This window comes from Oratosquilla oratoria, chromosome 40 (genome assembly GCF_046742065.1).
Source record: "Oratosquilla oratoria isolate Oo_2021 chromosome 40, ASM4674206v1, whole genome shotgun sequence".
Lineage (NCBI taxonomy): Eukaryota > Metazoa > Arthropoda > Malacostraca > Stomatopoda > Squillidae > Oratosquilla > Oratosquilla oratoria.
The window spans coordinates 27732793-27751761 of NC_134816.1; the positions used below are offsets into that span (position 1 = coordinate 27732793).

The 18969-nt window shown below is 42.0% G+C and overlaps 1 protein-coding gene across 1 annotated transcript in view; it reads left to right on the top strand.

The window, feature by feature from the left end:
* LOC143020729 (poly [ADP-ribose] polymerase 2-like) overlaps positions 1-18969 on the top strand; it is a 33359-nt gene that overhangs the window by 9435 nt on the left and 4955 nt on the right. Inside the window, exons 3-9 of the mRNA XM_076177429.1 lie at positions 1717-1838; positions 5030-5202; positions 7268-7415; positions 11600-11838; positions 13855-14071; positions 16394-16618; positions 18287-18510. Of these exons, the coding sequence (XP_076033544.1) occupies positions 1717-1838; positions 5030-5202; positions 7268-7415; positions 11600-11838; positions 13855-14071; positions 16394-16618; positions 18287-18510 (1348 nt within the window). The remainder of the gene's footprint in view (positions 1-1716; positions 1839-5029; positions 5203-7267; positions 7416-11599; positions 11839-13854; positions 14072-16393; positions 16619-18286; positions 18511-18969) is intronic.

An 18969-nucleotide genomic window follows, 5' to 3' on the forward strand; every position in this document is an offset into this window, starting at 1 on the left:
AACTAGTTTGGTTGGGGCAGCACTAAGACATACGTTTTCAAAGTTTACTGTGTTTTTTATGGTAATAGTTTTACTCTTAAAGTTGGCATATTCGTTTTTGGATGGGACTTACATGTTTGGTTTATTCAGAATTCATTCATGAGATTTGAGTTACTTTTATAATAATTGTTCCTCAAAGTTCTACTGAAAAGGGATCTGCAGCTCCTCTGGGCGATAATGTTCTTCGAGTCCTCCCACAGATCTGGGAAGAAGGACTGCTGTCTGTTTTAGGGCAATTTCATTGGCTTAGAGTAACAGGAGGGGAGTAGTTGTCAGTTGCCAGTATCTTTATGAGAAAAGGCAGTGGAAATACAATTGAAATTGACAGAGAAAGGTCTTGAGTCTAATCCAGAGGTTGAATGTCAACCCCCATTAGGAGTGTGCAACAGACATGGTTCTCTCTGATGCTTGATGTGCAGGTATCTACTGTTGATCCCAGAAAGAATAGAGAAATAGAAAGTCGGAAGATAACGGAAAATTTTGTTCAGATATTTTGAAATTTGGAAGAGGATTTTTTTTTTTTTTTTTTTTTTTATCTGAAAGAATGATCAGTTTTTATCACTTTTAATGTCACTCAGGGTCTATAGCAGCATTTCCTTCACCTTTTTTCAGGCGACCCCAATATGGTTCTCATGATATGACTGTGACCCCACTAATCTATTTGTATATGTGTTTATATATATGATTAGTTGTTGACTGTAAAAAGTATAATAAATATACATGTAAGAAAGGTAATGGTTATGAAAGACAAAGTTAACATTGTCATGGTTATTGTATTGAATTCATATAATTTTACAACAACAAAAAATTAGTATACAAGATGTCTTGGCGACTCCAGGAAAAGTGCCTGGCAATGCCACTTGGGGTCGTGACCCCAGGAAAAGTGCTTGGCAATGCCACTTTGGGTCGCGACCCCAGGGTTGGGGAACAGTCGTCTATAACATTTGTATCTAGAACAACTGAGAGGCTCCTCTTTTCACAAGTGGTCAGAGGGCCACAGAACTTGTGGATCAGGAGATTTGTGCCTGTTGTTGTTGTCGTTCCTTAGACTGTCTGTCCGAGCAGTCCCGTCTCCCCAAGGAATGCTACAGCTGAAACTGGGTTTTCCCACAAATCCTTTATAGAGTGTATGTTGTGTTGTTTGCGTGGATGATTGTGTATAATGCAGTCTTCCATTATGTGTTGTATGGTATGGGGTGAAGTGTTGCATCCTGGGCAGCTGTTCACAATGCAGTCATCCAGCCTCTTCTGGTAGCTAAGAAGTGCTGGGTGGTGGCTGCACCGCAGTCTGGCCAGGTGGACTCTGTCCTTTCATGGGAGAGAGGATTCAGAAGGGGCACCGATCCGCAAGAGGAGCTACGTCTGCCTTGGGGAGTACCACAATCCTTTGTGCCTGTTCTGAATAGTGGTTATGTGGCAGGAGCTCCTTGTAGGCCCTATCCCAGTTACCTCCCATTCATGATTTCCATCATCCAGGAGGTGCTAAGATAAGAGGGAGGGTGGAGGGGTGTGGAGTGTATTCAGGGATGGAATGGATGGGAATGATTTTATGCCTTTTCCTTTTTGGCTACCTCCCTTGTAAGGGGGAAAAAGCCTTGGTATATGCATGTATGTATTATTATTATTATTTTTGTTTATTTATTTTTTTTTCTATTCAATCATCTTGTTCACTTACAGTTGCTCGAAGTGTTGTTAAAAAAGGAAGAGCGGTAGTTGATACTCCGTGCCCTATTGCTGGAACGGCACACGTATATTGCGATGAGGAAGAGGATGTGATTTGGGATTGCATGCTAAATCAGGTAAGCAGGCATGATATTGCTCTGATTTAAATCTGAATTCCGATTTTTTTCTTTTCCTGACAATGATTTCGATTTTTTGTCATTAATTCCTTATTGTAATAAAGGATCCTGTTAAAAAATTTTTTTATTGTGGTCGAACAATTTTTGGTTCATGTGAAGTCTTGCGCGATTCGTATGTTGGCTGTACCTGTGTGTAAGCAGTTTATTTTGTGCTGGACCACAAGTGATTCGTTTTGTGTAGCATTGTGTGGTGTGGTGCACACGTGTACGTATAGCAAGGTGATGACTGGGGTATATTTTATTTTAGCCGAATTATATCGATAGCAACATCAACGGAACAGCCCCCTTAAGCCCCACCGGGCCTCTGCCCCTGGACCCCCGGCCAATGTAGATTTTTTTGGTTACTCACTATCATGCCTGCTGGTAAAATTGAAAGGGAATGCTTAAGCATTTGAAATGGTTTTATTCGAGTATCTCAGCCACAAAAGCTAGGTTCATTAAAGTTGTCAAATGAAAAAATAATAATACATACATACATATACCAAGGCTTTTTCCCCCTTCCAAGGGAGGTAGCCAAAAAGGGAAAGGCATAAAAACACTCCCACCCATTTCATCCCTAAATACACTCCACACCCCTCCCACCCTTCCTCTCATCTGAGCACCTCCTGGATGACGGGTCATCCCTGCACCCTGCCCACCGCCCTGGGTCAGAAGCAGTGTCGCAAGACACAGTACATCCACAGCGAGGCCGCTTCATTTAATCGGCGACCCCCCCTCTCCGTCCCCCTTTGCATATAAAGCGAGGACGGGGAGAAATCCCTTTGGGCTGCGTCAAAATTTACTCACACATACTACCCCACCCCCCACTTCCCCGCCCATTTCTCCTCATGCAGTCACAACATCATCCATATACAACCATTCTCCATTCACCCCTGTCTTCTGTCCTCTCCCGTCCTTCCTCAACAGACATTCCCCTCTTCCCCAAAGCCCCTTCACCCCATCCATCCACCTCATCCTAGGACGTCCCCTCATGTTCACTCCCTCCACATCTGCCTTCCATACCTCTTTTACTAGTCTTTCTTCACTCATTCTTTCCATGTGTCCAAACCATCCTAATATTCTTTCATCAACCCTATCTCCCAAATCCTTTTTCACCCTGTTCTCCTCCTCACCTCCTCATTTCTCACTCTATCTAGCCTAGTAACCCCACCATACTTCTCAGACACCTCATCTCAAACACATTCAAACTCCTTCTCTCTTCTTCTCTTATGTTCCACGTTTCTGCCCCATACAGTGCTGTTGGCACAATCACTCCTTCATACAGTCTCCTCTTCGCATCCATTCCCAAATGTCTATTCCTCATTACACTCTTTAAACCACCAAGGCATTTACTCGCTTCTCTCAATCTACATTCTACCTCCACCTTCACTCCACCTTTTCCTGCTACACTTGCACCCAAGTATCTAAAACTATCCACTTCCTCCAGTCGCTCTCCCTTAATGCTCACTTCCAGTCTACTGCCACTTTCACCCTTTACATCTCATCACCTTACTTTTACCCACATTTATCTTTAGCTTTCTTCTATCACATACTCTCCCAAACTCTGCCACCAGCTTCCTCAATCCCTCCTCTGACCCTGCCACAAGCGCAGTGTCGTCCGCAAACAACAGCTGGCTCACCTCCCACTTTTCTCCATTTTCTTTAACCATCTCCAATCCCTGACTCACTACCCTAGCATTCACCTCTCGCACCACCCCATCCATGTATAAGTTGAACAGCCAGGGCAACATAACGCATCCTTGACGAAGTCCCACCTTTACTTCAAACCACTCACTCTCTCCATTTCTAATCCTAACACATGCTCTACTACTCTCATAAAAACTCTTGACAGCTCCCAAAAGCTTTCCTCCTATCCCATAAATCTGCATAACCTCCCACAGTGCCTTTCTGTCTACCCTATCATAAGCCTTTTCCAGATCCATGAAAGCCCAAAAAACATCCTTCCCCTTTCCTATAGCTTTCTCACATATCTGTCTTACCACAAAGATCTGATCTACACAACCTCTACCCGTCCTAAATCCACACTGTTCCTCACCAAATAATAATACCAGAAACAATTATGTTCCTTTGGCAAGAAACTTCTCACCTTACTTTTCTCACTACCAGGGCCATATGCACTCACAAATACCCATACACCCAGTATGACTGTATTTCATGCTATGAAAAAGGCATAAAATGGGGAAGAGGGGAATGTCTGTTGAGGAAGGACGAAAGAGGACAGAAGACAGGTGAATGAAGAATGATTGTATATGGATGATGTGATGCATGAGGTGGAATGGGTGGGGTGATGGGGGGTGAGGTAATAAGTGTGAGAAAAATTTGACGCAGCCCGAAGGGATTTCACCCCGTCTTCTCCTTTTCTCTGTATGAGGGGACGGAGAGGGGGGTCGCCAATTTAATGAAGCGACCTTGCTGTGGATGTGCTTTGTCTTGTGACACTGCCTCTGACCCAGGGCAGTGGACAAGATGCAGGGATGACCCGTCATCCAGGAGGAGCCAAGATAAGAGGGAGGGAAGATGGTGGAGGGGAGTGGAGTGTGATTGGGTTGGAATGGGTGGGAGTGGTTTTTATGCCTTTGTTTATTTCTATTTTTTTATTTTATTTTATTTTATTTTATTTTATTTTATTTTTTTTTTTTTGCTACCTCCCTTATAAGGGGGAAAAAGCCTTTGGTATATGTATGTAAGATAAGAGGGAGGGAAGATGGTGGAGGGGAGTGGAGTGTGATTGGGTTGGAATGGGTGGGAGTGGTTTTTATGCCTTTGTTTATTTCTATTTGTATTTTTTTATTTTATTTATTTTGCTACCTCCCTTATAAGGGGGAAAAAGCCTTTGGTATATGTATGTACTTATCATTATATATTTATTTTTGCATCCGACCTAGTTATGGACCAAAAGGTCTCATGTCAGCATGCTCCACCTTTGTAATCCTTTGTAAAAAGGTATAAAATCTAGCTTAATATTTTTATTAAAACCATATTTTGTTAGTTCCTACTCAAATGATGCATGTATTCGCTACAAAGCCCTCTGTGAGGGGCACTGTCCTAGCCTCCCGATAGGGGGGAGTGTGTGATGTTAAACCTTATCATCATTTGTATAATGACAATTATTTCTCCTTGCTCTTTTGCAGACAAACATTCAGTTCAACAACAACAAATACTACCTCATTCAGCTTCTGGAGGATGACTCCAGTAAAACGTACAATGTTTGGATGAGATGGGGAAGAGTTGGTCAGAATGGCCAGAATTCCCTTCAGCCATGTGGGTCAGATCTTGCAAAAGCTATGAAGATTTTCGAAAAGAAGTAAGTATTTGTGGAATTTGAATCTTTGGTGCCTGTACCATTGCACAAGATAAAGTTTGGCAAAGAAATTTTAATGGACAAATTGGTTTCTCAAAATGAATATAGATGAGTTAGCATTGTAGTTTAGTTATGGTGTTAACAATATTATATGGCTAAAAGAAGGGTGTTCTTTCTCTCAACATGGCATAATTGTGTGTGTTTCTATCTATATATATATATATATATATATATATATATATATATTATTATTATTATTTTTTTTTTTCCCGTTCCAAGGAGGTAACCAAAGTCAAAAGGCATATACCCACTCACACCCATTTCATTCCCATCCATTCCGCTCTCATCTTGGCTCCTTATGGAGCCCACTGCCCTGTGTCAGAAGCAATACAGCAAGACACAGCACATCCACAGCAAGGCTGCTTCACCTAACAAGTGACACCCCCCCCCCCCCCCGGTCCTCTCATGCAGAAAAAAAAGATGAGGATAAATCCCCATTCGTACATAACTCCCCTCAATCCCCCAATTGTAAACAGGAAAGGAGCTTTGCTTGTGGGAGCCCATCTCATTTCATCAATCGTATTTAGCTTTTAATTGATTTGTCATTTTAGTTTGGGTTATGTTACACTGGGGGTACATACATACATATACCAAGGCTGTTTCCCCCTTACAAGGGGGTAAATAAAGTAAATACTATCTTTTGCATGAGGGGATGAAGGGGGGAAGTCACTGTAAGTTAAGAGGCCTTGATGTGGATGTATTTTTTCTCGCTGCAATGCTTCTGACCCAGGCACTGGACAGGAAACGGGGATGACCATCCATTTATGAGGAGCTAAGATGTGAGAGAAACAAGGGTGGTGGAATAGGTGGTAGTGGGTGTGGGCCTTGATTGGCTGCCTCCCCTACAAGGGGTGGGGGGGAGAGAAGACCTTGATATACACATAGACATGTTTTTCCCCCAGCTGCTCGTTTTACGGTAGAGGACAGAAGACGGGTGAATGGAGAATGGTTGTATATGGATGATGTTGTGATGCACGAGGTGGAATGGGCGGGGGGGATGGGGGGTGAGGTAGTATGTGTGAGCAAAATTTGATGCAGCACAAAGGGATTTCTCCCCGTCTTCTCCTTTTATGCATGGGGGGACGGAGAGAGGGGGGAGTCGCCGATTTAATGAAGCGGCCTTGCTGTGGATGTGCTGTGTCTTGCGACACTGCTTCTGACCCAGGGCAGTGGACAAGGTGCAGGGATGACCCATCATCCAGGAGGTGCTAAAATAAGAGGGAGGGTGGAGGGGTGTGGAGTGTATTCAGGGATGGAATGGGTGGGAATGATTTTATGCCTTTTCCTTTTTTGGCTACCTCCCTTGTAAGGGGGAAAAAGCCTTGGTATATGAATGCTCGTTTTACATTTGTCTGTGGTACTCTCACAGAGGCAAAGGAGTCGCAACTAATCTCCATTGATCCTTTCCACACTTGTTGGCTTTTTTCACTCTTGTTCTCTCTTCTACCAGGCTTGTTTAACCCCTTCGATATGGTGACGCCTACGTAGGCGTCATGAGGAGCAAGTGGGTATGAGAGGATGCCGATGTCGGCGTCTTGATTATAGATATTGTAGTTGTACCTGCGTGACCCCCATACTCTGTAAACTGGCTTCATCATATTTTCTACAGTTATCAAAATTCATGGGTGAAAGAGAACGAGCAATACAGCAGTAACTTTATTTTTTATAATGCGAGTATTATGACGCAACATCGCATGTCTGGCAGCTAATGCTGCCCGCGAGATTTTGGACCGTATTGAAGGGGTTAACTCATGTCTGTGGAATCTCCTTAGTGGGAAAGTGACTATGTGATATTTATTTCAGGAACACTTAGTACCAGTGGGTTGCCAAACATAGGATTGAGATTATTTATGTGTGTTATGATGTAAAAACAGTTTGCATAGTTTATTGACAAATCAGTTAATATTGGAACTCTGTCATATCTTGTATACATAGTTATTACTTATACAATGCTTACATATTTCTCATTGTACATAATCATATATTTTTTTCTTTTCTCTTTTTCCAGGTTTCAGGACAAAACTAAGAATGAATGGTGTGAGCGTGACTTCTTTGAAAAGGTTCAGGGAAAGTATGACTTGGTGAAGATTGATTACTCGCCGGGGGAGGATACTCCAGATGTAGCGAAATTGATTGAGAAAGAGAAGCCAAAGCAGGTACAGTCGTTGTCAAAAATAGTAAAATGAATTTAGTGACCACACACTTCATATTGAGTTCTCTTTATGATCCTACATTCTGTCAGCTCTTCAGACATCTGGTTGTTTTAATGCATCGCTCTGGCAAATGCTGGATATTTGTATTCTGCATTTTAAAAAGTGGAGGTGGAAGCTCGCTGGCTGAGCGGGTTAGGGCATCCTTACTTGCGGTGAAGGTTGAGGTGAGGGCGGTTCGAACCCTGCCACCGGCGAAGTTGAACCAAAGGAATGGTTCATTACATTCCAAGCTTCAAAGCCCTCTGTAAAGGGGCACCATCCTAGCCTCCCGATAGGTGGGAGTTTGTGACGTTAAACCATATCATCATCATCAAAAACTGGAGAATGGTTGTGTATGGATGATACTGTTATGGAAAGAAGGGAAATACAGGGGAGGGGCGGGGTAAGGGTTGTTTATGTATGAATGATATTTTGACACAACCCAAAGGGATTCCTCCCCATCGTCTCTCTCTGTAGGAAGGGATGGATAGGTGGAGGTAGCCAGACACATATACCAAGGCTTTTCTCCCCCTTACAAGGGAGGTAGCTAAAAAGAAAAAGGCATAAAATCATTCCCACCCATTCCATCCCTGAATACACTCCACTCCCCTCCACCCTCCCTCTTATCTTAGCACCTCCTGGATGACGGGTCATCCCTGCACCTTGTCCACTGCTCTGGGTCAGAAGCAGTGTCGCAAGACACAGCACATCCACAGCAAGGCCGCTTCATTAAATCGGCAACCCCCCCTCTCCGTAGCCAATTGAGTGAAATGGCCTTGCTATGGATCTATGTTACATTGCTTCTGACCCAGGGCAGTGGGCATGATACAGGGATGACCCATCATCCAAGAGGAGCTAAGATGAGAGGGAGGAAAGGGTGGTGGAGGGGAGTGGAGTGGGTGGGAGTAGGTGCATGCCTTTGACTTGGCTACCTCCCTTGTAAGGGGGAAAATGTTTTAGAATATAGATTTTAAAAAATACACAAGGGAGTCATATGAGAGGTACAAAGAAAAGAGAAGTAAAGCATAAGGTAAAGGAGGCAAAGAGGAGAGATGTGAAAAAGGGTAAGAGTATGACAAAATTTTGAAAGTAATAAAAAGATGTTTTGGAAAGAAATTAAGAGAGGAAGAGGAGGTGAATTAAGTAGAGAAGAAAAGGTAAAAGGTGCAGATGGAGAGATGATAATGGAAGAGAAGGCAGTAAGGGGAAGATGGGCAGAGTATTTTAGGGAGTTGCTTAATGTGAAGGAGGATAGGGAGAGAAAGATAGTTGCAGTGGGAAGTGTAAGAAAATGAGCGTGATGAGTGAAGAAAATGGAGGAGAAATAAAAAAGGATGAAGTGAAGGCAGTTAAGATGATGAGAGCAGGTAAGGCACCTGTTCTGGATGGATGCCATGCAGAATGTCTAAAACAAGGAGGTACAGTGATGGTGGAATGGCTGGTGAGGTTATTTAATATTTGCTGGAGAGAGGGTAGAGTGCCGGAGGACTGGAGGAGTGCCTGTATAGTTCCACTTTACAAGAAAAAAGGGGACAAGTGTGAGTGTAGTAGTTTCAGAGGGATTAGCTTGTTAAGTGTAGTTGGGAAGGCTTATGGGAGGATCTTGATTGAGAGGATTAGGAGAGGAACAGAGGGAGTAATTGGTGATGAATAGTGTGGATTTAGGACAGGTAGAGGTTGTGTAGATCAGATTTTTGTGGTAAGACAGATATGTGAGAAAGCTATAGGAAAGGGTAAGGATGTTATTTGGGCTTTTATGGATCTAGTAAAGGCTTATGACAGGGTAGACAGGAAGGCACTGTGGGAGGTTTTGTAGATATACGGGATAGGAGGAAAACTTCAAGGAGCTGTCAAGAGTTTTTATGAGAGTAGTAGAGCATGTGTCAGGATTAGAAATGGAGAGAGTGAGTGGTAAAGGTGGGACTGTCAGGGATGTGTTATGTCGCCCTGGCTGTTCAACTTGTACATGGATGGGGTGGTGGGAGAGGTAAATGTTAGGGTGGTGGGTCAGGGATCGGAGATGATTAAAGAAAATGGAGAAAAGTGGGAGGTGAGCCAGCTGTTGTTTGCGGACGACACTGTGCTTGTGGCAGGATCAGAGGAGGGATTGAGGAAGTTAGTGACAGAGTTTGGGAGAGTGTGTGAAAGAAGAAAGCTGAAGATAAATGTGGGTAAAAGTAAGGTGATGAGATGTACACGGGGTGAAAGTGGCAGCAGACTGGAAGTGAGCATTAACCCCTTCCATACGGTGCCGCACACGTAGGCGTCATGGGGAGCGAGTGTATTCACGAGGCTGCCATATCGGCATCTTGATTATATTTATTGTAGTCGCCCCTCCATAATGACATTCTTTCTAATTCTTTTGTAATCGCATTTTCTATGGTTATCAAAATTCACGGGTGAAGAGAGAACGATCGATATAAGCGGTGACTATATTTTATGATGCGAGTATTATTACGACACGTCGTACGGCTGGCATTGGCTGCTGCCACCGAGATCTAAGTCCATGACGCCTACGTGTGCGGCACCGTATGGAAGGGGTTAAGGGAAAGTGACTGGAGGAAGTGGATAGCTTTAGATACTTGGGTGCAAAAGTGGCAGGGAAGGGTGGAGGTGGAGGTAGAATGTATGTTAGATTGAGAAGCGAGTAAATGCCTTGGTGGATTAAAAAATGTAATGAGGAGTAGACATTTGTGAACGAAGGCTAAGAGGAGACAGTATGAAGGAGTGATTGTGCCAACAGCACTGTATGGGGCAGAAACATGGAACATAAGAGAGGAAGAGAGAAGGAGTTTGAATGTGTTTGAGATGAGGTGTCTGAGAAGTATGATGGTGGTTACCAGGCTGGATAGAGTGAGAAATGAGGAGATGAGAACAGGGGTGGAAAGGAGTTGGGAGATAGGGTTGATGAGAGTATTAGGATGGTTTAGACACATGGAAAGAATGAGTGAAGAAAGACTAGCACAGGGTGCGGCAGAAATACCTCCCACATGTTAAACTTTCAACTATATGTTGTTAATGAACTTATGCAAGTGCCAATGATGTTTTCATTTAGCTAGTAACTTGCCATATTTTTCAGGTATCCTTATCAAGCAATATGTTTTGGACTGGTGCACATCGTGCTTTTGCTGTAGAAATGTTTTTGAAGAATGGTGGATCTGTAATTGCAACACAGAGAGCTTTCCAAGCTCATTACAAGTTAGGACGGCATGATGCTGTTCCAGATAGAAAATCAATACAGCTATGGGTTACAAATTTTAGAGCTACAGGTTCGGTACTTAAAAGAAAGCCACCTGGAAGGCCATGAAGCGGTTGAATGGCAGACAGTGTTCAAGCTGTGAGACTTTCTGTTACTCAGTCTCCTACATGTTCAGCTCGCAAACGTGCTTCGGCCTTGGGATTGTCTGATCGAACAATCAGAAGAATTCTACACACTGATATGTAGTTCCATCCATACAAATTAATGATTACTCAGAAACTGCACGAGCGCGACTAGGAAGATCGCATGTCAGAAATCGTCTTCAACAGTGTATAGCGGATAGGGGTCACCATTTAGAGGATGTACTTTTTAAAACCAAATGAATAAAAACTGCAACTCTGTTTAAACAACAATATAATTAAGTTTTCATAAACATTCTTTTTATTTCTTTTGTCAATCTTTAAAATGTGGGAGATATTTCTGCCGCACCCTGTACAAGAGGTATGGAAGGCAGATGTGGAGGGAGTGAACATTAGGGGGTGTCCTAGGATGAGATGGACGGATGGGGTGAAGGGGGCTTTGGGGAAGAGGAGAATGTCTGTTGAGGAAGGACGGGAGAGGACAGAAGACGGGTGAATGGAGAATGGTTGTATATGGATGATGTTGTGATGCATGAGGTGGGGTGGGTGGGGGGATGGGGGTGAGGTAATATGTGTGAGAAAAGTTTGATGTAGCCCGAAGGGATTTCTCCCCGTCTTCTCCTTTTCGCCGGTTTAATGAAGTGGCCTTGCTGTGGATGTGCTGTATCTTGTGACACTGCCTCTGACCCAGGGCAGTGGACAAGGTGCCAAGATAAGAGGGAGGGTGGAGTGTATTCAGGGATGGAATGGGTGGGAATGTTTTTCATGCCTTTTTCTTTTTGGCTAATTGATGATTACTTCTGCTACAGGTTGATAGTACGCTTCACATTGCTGTGCAAAATCTTATTAAGCTTATATGCAATGTACGTATTATGGAAGAAGCTGTGGTAGAGATGAAATATGATGCAAAGAAAGCTCCATTAGGAAAGTTGACAGAGGCTCAGATTAAGGCTGGCTATCTAGCTCTTAAGCGAATTGATGAGATCTTGTCAGAGGCAAAGGTCAATAGACAAGACTTGCTCCAAGCTTGTAACGACTTCTATACCAGGTGAGTGAAATTTTCACTGTTCTCTATTAATATCTATATGATTCGGGTTAAGCTCTTCTGCACGATGACGCCTACATAGGTGTTATGAGGTGTGAGTGGGTGCACAAGGATGCCAGTGTCAGCATGTGTGTGTGTATATATATGTTATTTATTTTAGTTTAGTTTATTATCATTAGTATTTTTTTTATTTTTTATTTATATATTTATTTATTTATTTATTTATTTTTATTTTTTTTTTTGCACAAGTTACCCCTGGATTCTGTGAACTGGTTTGATCATGTTTTCTGTGTTTATTATTACTCGGAGTAAAAGAGAACAAATAATACAGTAGTGACTACGTTTTATAAAACTAGTATTGATGCAAATATCATATGGGAGCTGATGCCCTATGCAAGAATTTGAGTCACACTGAAGTGGTTAATGTCACAAACTCCCCCTCTCGGAGATTGCTAGGAGGGTGCTTGCTTGTGGAAGACTTCAGGGAGATTAATAACCTCTTCAATAAATCAAATATTCGTGCACACACATGGTTTAAACATGTGATTTATTTGCCTGGCAGATAAACCATACGAGGAAAGACTAAAAGTACTGGGTCTACCAACTATGAAAGATCGAAGGGAAGAGGAGACATGATTACGGTGTTCAGGTCTCAAGAGGGGATACAGATTGACCTCTCGTTAACGGACGTTAATTAGCTGTGTTTGTGGTGTTTTCGCTGTGTTTTCGGTGTTTTTAGTGCTGTTGTTTAGTGCTGTGCAATCACTGTGCCACCCAAAAACCACTCCAAATCAACGGATTATTCACATCAACGGACACCGTTACCCCCCCTTTTAGTCCGTTAATGAGAGGTCAATCTGTACATTGCATTGATAGAAGAGATCTGATTAAAGATGGGAGGACTTTAAAAGGCCAAGGGAGTAAATTAAGAAAGACCATGTGTCGAAAGGATGTGAATAAATACAGTTTTGAGCCCTGACTCGAACAGTACATGAATTCAAATCTAAATATGATAATTGGAAATAAAAGATAGAGATTAAGTTAGAACCGTACATGAATCGGAGTTTAGGGTTGTTATAAACTTAAGAGGTGCCAAGATAGGAAGGAGGGTGGAGGGTAGTGGAATATATGGGAAATGAAATGGGTGGGAGTGATTTCTATGCCTTTTTCTTTTTGGCTACCCCCCGTGTAAGGGGGAAAAAGCCTTTGGTATATGTATATATGTATGTATAAACTTAAGATAACAAGAGACTGGTACCAACGAGCATTGCTCCTTGCTTGTGTCCTCCAATTAGGTAGATACATCTGGTTGCCTGATGTACGATGATGCGTCATGATATGCACATTTTGAAATGTAAAATTACCGCTGTTATAGCCTACTCATTCTCGTTCACCTTGAGTGAATACAGGGTGTCCCAGAAGTCGTGCACCATCCAGGTTTTCATAAAAATACACATGAATAGCAAGTGAAAGACAGTTTTATAAAGAGAATTGATGCATGTGTCAATGTAGGGGGTGAACAATTTAAGCATCTGTTATGATTATGATAAATAAAATTGCTATTCATATGTATTTTATGAAAACCTGGATGGTGTGTGACCTCTGGGACACCCTGTATAACATCACAGAAAACATGATCAAGCCTGTTCACAGAATATAGGGGTCACTTGGCCATAACTACAAAATAAATATAATCAGGACTTTGATGTAGGCGTTCTTGTATGCCCCACTCTTGGCTCATGATGCCGATGTAGGCATTATCATATTCAAGAAGTTAATGTATGTAATATATTTTGTAGTGTTGTACTTGTAGTATTGTACATTTATTATTGTCTTGTACATGTGTATTGTTCGATTGGGAAATACATGTTTTACCTTTTTATGTAGATATAAAATTGTACATTATTATTATAGTGTATATTATTTGATTACAGTTTTGATGATTTATTTTATTGATTTATTTATTATTTTCTATGTGGAACCGTATTGATGGAATGTCTTATTCTGTATTTGGACTAGAATCCCTCACTATTTTGGCATGAAGGTTCCACCGTTGTTATCCACGAAAGCGGATGTAAAAGAGAAGTTAGGATTGCTTGAGGCTCTTGGTGACATCCAGGCAGCTCTCAGTGTCCTGGGAGCACCTGCAGATCTTGATCTTCATCCAGTAGATCACCATTACATGAGCCTGAAATGCAACATTATATGTCTTGATGCAACCTCACCACAGTATAAGGTAAATCTTCAGGTTTCTTATATGTTGTTGTATGCAAGATTAGGATTTGGAAGTATAATGCAAACAGGGTCCTCACATGGGGGGGGGGGGCATATGCCCTGGAGTGGCACATGCCCTTGGGTGGCACATGCCCTGGGGTGGCACATTTAGGGTGCATCAATTCTAGTCTGGACATGCCGACCACAAGGCTGATAAAATAATTATAATAAAAAGAAGGTCAAAGAAGCCCTAAATATTTTACCACAATATACAAATTTTGTGTTAGAATCAACAGAATATGAAATATTTTTCCCTTTTCCTTTGTGCAATAGGGACATTAAATACATATTTTAAAATCTGTTTAATTGTTTCACTAAAACAGGCCGTAAGGGATGGTGGAGATGGGACGTGGTGATGGGTGGAGAGGGGGGCATCATTGAGAACTTTGCCTGGGGGCACCACTTAGGCATGTAAGGGCTCTGAATGTAAACCATTACTAAATGACCTTGCTGTGGATATGCTGTGTCTTGTGACACTGCTTCTGACCCAGGTTAATGGACAAGATGCAGGGCTGACCCGTTATCCAGGAGGAGCCAAGATGAGAGGGAGGGAAGGGGGTGGATTGGAGTGGAGTATGTGGGGATGGAATGGGTGGGAGTGGCTTTTATGACTTTGTTTTTTTGGCTACCTCCAACGTAAGGGGGAAAAAGCCTTTGGTATATGTATATATCACTAAATGCAGTTAATTTGAGGAATTTGATGCATGCATATATACATATACCAACAGCTTTTTTCCCCCTTACTAGAGAGGTAGCCAAAGTCAAAGGCATAAATCCAGCCCCACCCGTTTCATCCCCACCTACTCCACTCCCATTCACCACCCCTCCCTCCCTCTTTTCTTGGTTCCTCCTGGATGATGGGTCATCCCCTCATCTCACCTACTGCCCTGGGTCAGAAGCAATGTAGCGAGACACAACACATTCACAGCAAGGTCACTGTGGGTGCAATGAATTTGGTGTAATCTGACAATACGAGATGATTGTAGACATTTCCAGAATTATATACAAAATTAGAATCTTAAAATAAGTCTGTAATCCCATACAAAATGCAATTATGTTACTCATGTAGAGTACTGTAACCATTAAAAAGATGAAAATTGGTTAAGTACCTTAGTTGATTCTTCATCCATGAGGTGCTAAGATGAGAGTGACAACAAAAGGGTATTAGATAGTTATTGGATATGATTATGATTTGACCTGGCCACCTCTCTTGTAAAGGGAAAAATTATTTTTGGTGTATTTATGTATGTATGGGATGGTTTGGACACGGAAAGAATGAGTGAAGAAAGACTAGTAAAAGAGGTGTGGAAGGCAGAGGTGGATGGGGTGAACATGAGGGGGTGACCAAAGATGAAATGGATGGATGGGGTAAAAGGGACATTGGGAAGGAGGGGAATGTCTGTTGAGGAAGGAAGTGAGAAGACAAGATAAGGTTGAATGGAAAATGTGTATGGATGATGATGTAATGCATGGAAGGGAGTGGGTGGGGATGGGGAGGGGAGCGAGGGAGTATGTGTGAATGATATTTTGATGCAGTCTGAAGGGATTTCTCATTGTTTTCTATTTTTCTTCATGAGGGAACGGAAAGGGGGATAGCCAGTTAAATGAAGCGGCCTTGCTTTGTCGTGCTACATTGCTTCTGATCCAGGGCAGTGGGAGAGATGCAGAGATGACACATCATCTAGGAGGAGCCAAGAAAAGTGGGAGGGAGGGTTGGTAAAAGGGAATGGAGTATGTGGGAATGAAATGGGTGGGAGTGGATTTATGCCTTTGACTGGCTACCTCCCTTGTAATGGGGAAAAACCATTTGTATATGTGTGCATGTATGTACTTCTATGTATTTTTATACTAAGGGCTTCTTCCCCTGTGTAAGGGAAGAAGCTAAGTCAAAGGCTCACAGCCACTCACATCCACCACCCTTGTCTCCTGTTTATATACTTCCTATTCTTTTTAATGGTTTTGCATTTATGCATGGGGGGATGGAGAGGGGGAGGGTCGCCGAATTTATGAAGTAGCCTTGCTGTGTATGTGCTGTGTCTTGCAACACTGCTTCTGACCCAGGGCAATGGATGCAGGGATGACCCATCATCCAGGAGGTGCCAAGATAAGAGGGAGGGAGGAGGATGGAGGGGAGTGGAATATATAGGAAATGGAATGGGTGAGAGTGGTTTCTATGCCTTTTTCTTTTTTGGCTACCCCCCCGTGTAGGGGGAAAAAAGCCTTTGGTATATGTATGTATGTATGCATTTAGATAAAAATTGTATTTATTTCTCTTGTTACACAGATAATACAGAAATATCTACAGTCTTCGAAGGGAAAAACACACAACTATTACAAACTGTCCATAGAAGAAGTATACCAGTGTGAAAAAGAAAATGAAGGAGAACGTTTCAAGAAATTAGACAATCGTATGTTACTGTGGCATGGATCAAGACTTTCCAATTGGGCTGGAATCCTTAGCCAAGGTCTCAGGATCGCACCCCCTGAGGCACCAGCCACTGGTTATATGGTGAGGATAGCTGGTATTCATGTGTTTGATTGTCTCAAGGAGCTAAGATGTTTCTTAAAGGGGAAACAAATAGGTGTGGGATGGGTGAAGGGTGGATGCATGCTTAGCTGGCTACCTCCCTTATTAGGGAGAACCCTCTTGGTATATAACTAAATAGCTTGTCCTGTGTAGCGTATTGGAAATTACCTCCTTGTTAGTAGTTGCCTTGGGGTTCTTGCAGAAGACCTGTGACCCAAAAGCACACAACAGCAGCCTTAAAGTTGGTGCATAGATAGATCACTTGCAGAAGAAGTATTATTCTGCACTCTGAGTGCATGTTCTTTGTCATCTGTTTAACATTTACTGAACTGATGCATATCAAGTTTTGAATATGTTCATGGGCTTAGCTTGGGGTAATATCACCTAGATCGGTGGGGTAATATCACCTAGATCGGTGGGGTAACTGTACCCCCAAGGGGTATGAAACCTTGAACCTGGGGTGGTATGAGACATGATAGCCAGTGCATGGTACTGTATATTTACTATGAGAAAGCAAAGCAAGGTTATCACTAATCCTTTTCATATGGTTGCATTGTATTTGTATTGGATGGGGGTACGAGAAAATGTTCCGAGATATCAAGGTGCATGGGCACTGGAAAAGGTTAAGAACCACTGATCTTTTGTAAAATAAATTTCAATAAAACGTGTAAACTTTTGGAAATAGGGAGAAGTAAGAACTGGCATTCCTTGATATGTAAGAACTGCCTTTCACTGAGCAATAGAATGAGACATGTAACAGATAGGAGACTGGGGGAAGAAAGTGACCTGGAAGTTTTGTTCATGGAAAATATGTCACTTGTAAAGCACATTAAGTATGCAAGAGATGCATAAATTGTTGACAAAAAAGGGACTTTATTGCATGGATATTAGAAAATATAATTGAAAATCAGGTTTTTCAGATTGATGTGTGTTCCAGAGTTGTTGTCATTCACATAAAAAGGGGTGGGGGGGTATTGCCAGCCACAGTATGGCTGTGAAATTCCGGTCAGTGAAACAATGCAACAATTATAATTATTGTATCATTGTCAGCACCAAACAATCTGAAATCAAGTTAAGGGTGAACTTTGCTTTAACCAAGTCAAAAACCCTGTTTGGGTTCAGAACATGTTCCTTTGCTCAAACTTAAAGGTGTTCAACTACGCATTTTAATTTTTTATATATAAAAGTAATATAATTTTGATATTGTCTTCAGTTGTGCTAAATGCAATGTGAATACAAAAATTAGTGTATATTATGTTACTTTGCTCAGACTTAAAGGTATTCAGTAACACATTTTAATTTTTATATATAAAAGTAATATCATTATGAAGCGGCCTTGCTGGGGATGTGCTGTGACTTGCGACACTGCCTCTGACACAGGGCAGTGAACAAGGTGCAGGGATGACCCGTCATCCAGGAGGTGCTAAGATGGGAGGGAGGGTGGAGGGGAGTGGAGTGTATTTAGGGATGGAATGGGTGAGAGTGATTTTATGCCTTTTTCTTTTTGGCTACCTCCCTTGTAAGGGGGAAAAAGCCATTGGTATATGTATGTACGTATGTAATATCATTTTGATATTGTCTTCAGTTGTGCTAAATAAAATGTGAATTCAAGAATCAGTGCACGTCATGTTGATGGTTCTCTTTCCGTAGTTTGACAAGGGCATCTACTTTGCTGACTGCTCGACCAAGAGCGCTAACTACTGCATGGCCACAGGACGAAACAATGTTGGTTTGCTGGTTCTCTGTGAGGTGGCCCTAGGGAAAACAAATGACCTTTTGCAAGCGGACTACACAGCCAGCAAGTTACCCGCTGGATGTAGCTCTGTCAAAGGGCTTGGGACTCTTGTTCCTCAAGATAAGAACTTGGTTACTATGTAAGTTGACTGTTTTATTTTTTTTTTTATAAGGGATATTATTTCATGATCCCTTCACTATTGCGTTACTACGTAAGCAGAATAAGATAACCTGAGGTTAGCTTGATTCAAATTGAAAATGGTATCATTGGAGAGTTTTCATGAAAGTAGCAGTTGACAACAAGACTGATGAGTTAAACACCATATGAGGATGGAGCCTTTATTTGTATGATGTTTTGCTTATTACAGCTTTTTCAAGTACAAGTTTAGATACATGTGCTTTCCCCTTATTTAATCTCAAGCGTATGTATCTCAACTTGTACTTGAAAAAGCTGTAATAAGCAAAACGTCGTACAAATAAAGGCTCCGTCCTCGTATGGTGTTTAACTCTTCAGTCATTGGAGAGAACATGTTAATTGAATCAGCCAGTCTTTCCCCATACGGAGTATTGATTGTATGTTGTATACAGTTAATATTTTA